The sequence below is a fragment of the Pecten maximus genome, unplaced genomic scaffold, assembly GCF_902652985.1.
Source record: "Pecten maximus unplaced genomic scaffold, xPecMax1.1, whole genome shotgun sequence".
Classification (NCBI taxonomy): Eukaryota; Metazoa; Mollusca; class Bivalvia; order Pectinida; family Pectinidae; genus Pecten; species Pecten maximus.
The window spans coordinates 1-5615 of NW_022979867.1; the positions used below are offsets into that span (position 1 = coordinate 1).

General features: G+C 40.0%; 1 protein-coding gene across 1 annotated transcript; it reads left to right on the forward strand.

The window, feature by feature from the left end:
* Positions 1-3248: 3248 nt before the first annotated feature.
* Positions 3249-5307, forward strand: LOC117319251 (L-rhamnose-binding lectin CSL3-like). Its single transcript, XM_033874084.1, has 4 exons — positions 3249-3360; positions 3534-3848; positions 4201-4482; positions 4896-5307. Exons 1-4 carry the CDS (start codon positions 3315-3317, stop codon positions 5195-5197), a joined length of 945 nt encoding a protein of 314 aa, XP_033729975.1. The 5' UTR covers positions 3249-3314; the 3' UTR covers positions 5198-5307.
* The last annotated feature ends 308 nt before the right edge of the window (positions 5308-5615 follow it).

The window sequence follows — 5615 nt, forward strand, 5'->3', positions numbered from 1 at the left end:
ACGTCTGAGGTTTATTGTGATACCTACTGAGGTTGACGTCTGAGGTTTATTGGTGATACCTACTGAGGGTAGACGTCTGAGGTTTATTGGTGATACCTACTGAGGGTACACGTCTGAGGTTTATTGGTGATACCTACTGAGGGTACACGTCTGAGGTTTATTGGTGATACCTACTGAGGGTAGACGTCTGAGGTTTATTGGTGATACCTACTGAGGGTACACGTCTGAGGTTTATTGGTGATACCTACTGAGGGTACACGTCTGAGGTTTATTGGTGATACCTACTGAGGGTACACGTCTGAGGTTTATTGGTGATACCTACTGAGGGTACACGTCTGAGGTTTATTGGTGATACCTACTGAGGGTAGACGTCTGAGGTTTATTGGTGATACCTACTGAGGGTACACGTCTGAGGTTTATTGGTGAATACCTACTGAGGGTAGCACGTCTGAGGTTTATTGGTGATACCTACTGAGGGTAGACGTCTGAGGTTTATTGGTGATACCTACTGAGGGTAGACGTCTGAGGTTTATTGGTGATACCTACTGAGGGTACACGTCTGAGGTTTATTGGTGATACCTACTGAGGGTACACGTCTGAGGTTTATTGGTGATACCTACTGAGGGTACACGTCTGAGGTTTATTGGTGATACCTACTGAGGGTAGCACGTCTGAGGTTTATTGGTGATACCTACTGAGGGTACACGTCTGAGGTTTATTGGTGATACCTACTGAGGGTACACGTCTGAGGTTTATTGGTGATACCTACTGAGGGTACACGTCTGAGGTTTATTGGTGATACCTACTGAGGGTAGACGTCTGAGGTTATTGGTGATACCTACTGAGGGTAGACGTCTGAGGTTTATTGGTGATACCTACTGAGGGTACACGTCTGAGGTTTATTGGTGATACCTACTGAGGGTAGACGTCTGAGGTTTATTGGTGATACCTACTGAGGGTACACGTCTGAGGTTTATTGGTGATACCTACTGAGGGTAGACGTCTGAGGTTTATTGGTGATACCTACTGAGGGTAGACGTCTGAGGTTTATTGGTGATACCTACTGAGGGTAGACGTCTGAGGTTTATTGGTGATACCTACTGAGGGTACACGTCTGAGGTTTATTGGTGATACCTACTGAGGGTACACGTCTGAGGTTTATTGGTGATACCTACTGAGGGTAGACGTCTGAGGTTTATTGGTGATACCTACTGAGGGTAGACGTCTGAGGTTTATTGGTGATACCTACTGAGGGTAGACGTCTGAGGTTTATTGGTGATACCTACTGAGGGTAGACGTCTGAGGTTTATTGGTGATACCTACTGAGGGTACACGTCTGAGGTTTATTGGTGATACCTACTGAGGGTAGACGTCTGAGGTTTATTGGTGATACCTACTGAGGGTACACGTCTGAGGTTTATTGGTGATACCTACTGAGGGTACACGTCTGAGGTTTATTGGTGATACCTACTGAGGGTAGACGTCTGAGGTTTATTGGTGATACCTACTGAGGGTAGACGTCTGAGGTTTATTGGTGATACCTACTGAGGGTAGACGTCTGAGGTTTATTGGTGATACCTACTGAGGGTAGACGTCTGAGGTTTATTGGTGATACCTACTGAGGGTAGACGTCTGAGGTTTATTGGTGATACCTACTGAGGGTACACGTCTGAGGTTTATTGGTGATACCTACTGAGGGTACACGTCTGAGGTTTATTGGTGATACCTACTGAGGGTAGACGTCTGAGGTTTATTGGTGATACCTACTGAGGGTACACGTCTGAGGTTTATTGGTAATACCTACTGAGGGTAGACGTCTGAGGTTTATTGGTGATACCTACTGAGGGTAGACGTCTGAGGTTTATTGGTGACATCTACCAAGTATATGTAGTAATGTACTGATAGCTCAATTGTTAAATGACATGACTTTGTGTTCATTATGAAGTACTTATCAGCTTCATTTTGTGATTTTCCAATTATTACGTAAGGCTCAGTAAATACAAAATGCTGTTATAATGTTATTTTTTTCTGTTATTATTATGTGTCAATAAGATATGTTTTTGCTTATGTATATATCATCTACAATTTTTTTCATTATTCACAGTTCATTTTCACAGAAATCGTCTCGCGGAAGAGGAGTTGACAATTGGTTATATTCAGCATTCTCTATACAGTATTTAATAGCATATATGATGGACACAGGCTGAAAGCCTATATATCCATATCATGTATACTAATGCAAAACAATCATAAATATAAATACTTCGGTGCAGTTGGCTTGATGTAAGAATTGCGATTCTTAATACAATTAGATAAGCGCTTATTTTTCCAGTGTTCGTCTAAAATGATTTCGAATTTAAATACAGAATCAGCATCAACGACACTGTCTGGTAAACTATTCCAGGAGTCTATTATTTTTTTGGCTGAAGAAATGTTTCTGAATGTCTAGCCGACACCGTGGTGTAAATTTTTGTTTTTGAATGACCCCGACCATTAGATCATTTGTTTCCTTCACGTACAACATACAGGTACATGTACCGTACAAGTGTCCAACACGTACAACATACATGTACATGTACCTTACAAGTGTCCAACACGTAACAACATACAGGTACATGTACCGTACAAGTGTCCAACACGTACAACATACATGTACATGCACCTTACAAGTGTCCAACACGAACAACATACAGGTACATGTACCTTACAAGTGTCCAACACGTACAACATATATGTACATGTACCTTACAAGTGTCCAACACGAACAACATACAGGTACATGTACCTTACAAGTGTCCAACACGTACAACATACAGGTACATGTACCTTACAAGTGTCCAACACGTTCTGTGGTATAACAAATAGTCTGCCTCTAACTCCACACGAAAGTTCCAGGATATTTACTGAACAGATGAACTTTATGGATAACGACATCCTGAAATTGATAAATTATTGGCCAATTGCACCTCTCAGAACGTAGCCTTTTTATCAGTCATGAATTTACATACATAGACTTACATGTGACGGACGTGATTGGACAATCTTACATGTACACAATACAATGCGTTGTAAATCATTGTCACAATTGCTGGTATTTTATAAGAAAATGACATCATCTGTGACCTAAACTGTACAAATACCTTTAAGATCAACCTCCTTCATTAGCATATTATCTTTAATTCTCAAACACCGTCACTATACCTGTTGATAGACGACGCATTTGTTTTATTTCTGTGTCCACGGTTGAGTGAACAAGGTATTATCTATATAAGCAGTAAGTAGCTCCAAACTTCATTCATCTACCTGATATCACAATGAGATCCAGTCTAGTTCTGTTAACGCTGGCTATAGCGATCACAGGTAAGCCTTCTGTCTTGTAAAGCTTTGTTAATGATGAATTAAGTAGCTTAAAATATATTAATATATCAAGTATAAATTAAGAAAACTATATCATACAGTAGTTTCAAAGGAATTCTATAGTTTTTTACAGACGTATATATTACATTCATATAAGTCTATGTTACACTTTGCAGTGGTCCATTGTGTTCCGAACATAAGGAAAAAGACAGCATGTGAAAATAAGTCAGCTTATTTGAAATGCAGTCGTGGATACACACTCTCCATAAGAAAGGCCAGTTATGGCCGAAGTGACCATGCCACGTGTCCGAGTAAAAATATTCGAACCACCTACTGCTCCTCCCGAGAGTCTCTCAATGTGGTCAAACGCTCGTGTAACCGGCTTCAATCATGTAAAGTGCGTGCGTCCAACAAGGTGTTCGGGGATCCCTGTCGAGGAACATACAAGTACCTTAGTGTTCGATACGTGTGCAAGAAAACCGCACCGGCTGGTAAGTAATATATTTAGTGACCACGTGACTGGTGGAAATGCAGGTGCTTATCATATATGATACAGTTAGCTAGTATAACGTGACATTACATCATGCATTCTCACTTCGAATCCGAGAAATTATTTATTTCACGACGACTCGGCACCCGTAATCGGTTTAAAGCTTACAGAATCATGCAATATATGTATTGTTTGAATCCCTTCAAATACATTGCAATTTTGATAATTAAAATCATGATGATTTTACAATATCAAAACGTAATCTTGGTTGTAGAGTGACGCTATATAAACCAACACCGTTGATCGTCCGTTGACATATCCTCATTATTTGTGATTGGTGACTTTCGTTACAGGCATCCAGCGAAGTATTACATGTGAGAGGAAGAACAGTACTTTGTCGTGTCGACGTGGTCAAGTACTGGTCATCTTGTCGGCTAATTATGGCCGATCTGATCCTAACACGTGTTATAGCAAGAAGATCCGCACAACGAAATGCGCTTCCAGCAAATCATTCTCCAAAGTCAAAGATAGCTGTCAAGGCAAAAGAAGCTGCCAGCTGTACGCGTCCAACAGTGTGTTTGGTGATCCCTGCAGAGGAACCTACAAATATCTCGACGTCACGTACCGATGTGTTGGTGAGTTCGATATTCCTCTCTTGATCAGATACACGTTTATTTTACGATTACCATACATCACACGCATGTAATTGTCACAGAAGCGTGTTTAACAAGGATATTTTTTTGTATTCTACCTCCGTAAGCAAGTCTTTTGAAATAAGTGTACGTATGTTAAATAAGTCAGTTGTTAATGCTGATTTATGTACTATACTCAAATTAATCGTTGTCGATTTAAAGCCATCAGATGTATATTCTTAACGTTTACGACATGTACTTACGCATTGTGGGTACTAAATATATGTTATATGTTTTATAGATATATTGTTTTTATAAGTACATGTACACTGTAAAATTATGCATTAAAATATTGTACGATACAGGTCATCACTGCCACCGACTCATAAATATATTATGGTATTTAACATTTTCAGCCAAAAAACCAAAGACGTACTCTAGGACAATTTGCGAATCAAGCAATACGACGATTAAATGTCCGTCAAGTATGCAGGTAAACATACTGTTCGCCTCCTACGGACGAACGGACAGATCCACGTGCAGAAGGTACAGACGAATGATGGACACAAGCTGTAGTGCGTCCGGATGTGTCGACCGGGTCAAGAAATACTGTCAAGGTCATCACACCTGTACCGTGAAGGCTGCTAACTCCGTGTTCGGTGATCCGTGTCGAGGCACATACAAATATCTCAAACTTAAGTTCCAGTGTGTGTATTAGATCATTTCGTATCCGTGAATTTCTATCCCAGTGACTCAGAAATCCATCAGATTGATTTAGATCATAGATTTGTTGGTATTTGATCTTTAATAAAAATGATCTCCCAATTTTACCGTGTTCTTATTTCATTGTAATTTGTATAGTCAGCAAACACAGCGCGAGTAAACCAATTAATGAATATTCAGGTTTCGACTGAACCACTACAGAGGTAGTGAGTCGTGGTATACCTACACTTCATAGTCGATATAGTCAATGCTTTAGGAGTTTTTCCTGCTTTGTTATTCCTTTAGGATGATCCCTATAGCAGTCAATTTATGTATTTTTGATTAACATTTTATTAATGAAATTAAATCCACCACCATCGACTCCCAAGAAGGTCGATAGGAGAGTTTAACCAGCTACAATCCTAAAGACTGCA

What these genes read in the sequence shown, in the direction of transcription:
- LOC117319251 (XM_033874084.1), top strand. Translation starts at nt 3,315, where the DNA reads ATGAGATCCAGTCTAGTTCTGTTAACGCTGGCTATAGCGATCACAG. An exon ending in GCTGGCTATAGCGATCACAG is followed by an intron (nt 3,361 to 3,533) that starts GTAAGCCTTCTG and finishes TACACTTTGCAG; the next exon opens with TGGTCCATTGTGTTCCGAAC. An exon ending in CAAGAAAACCGCACCGGCTG is followed by an intron (nt 3,849 to 4,200) that starts GTAAGTAATATA and finishes CTTTCGTTACAG; the next exon opens with GCATCCAGCGAAGTATTACA.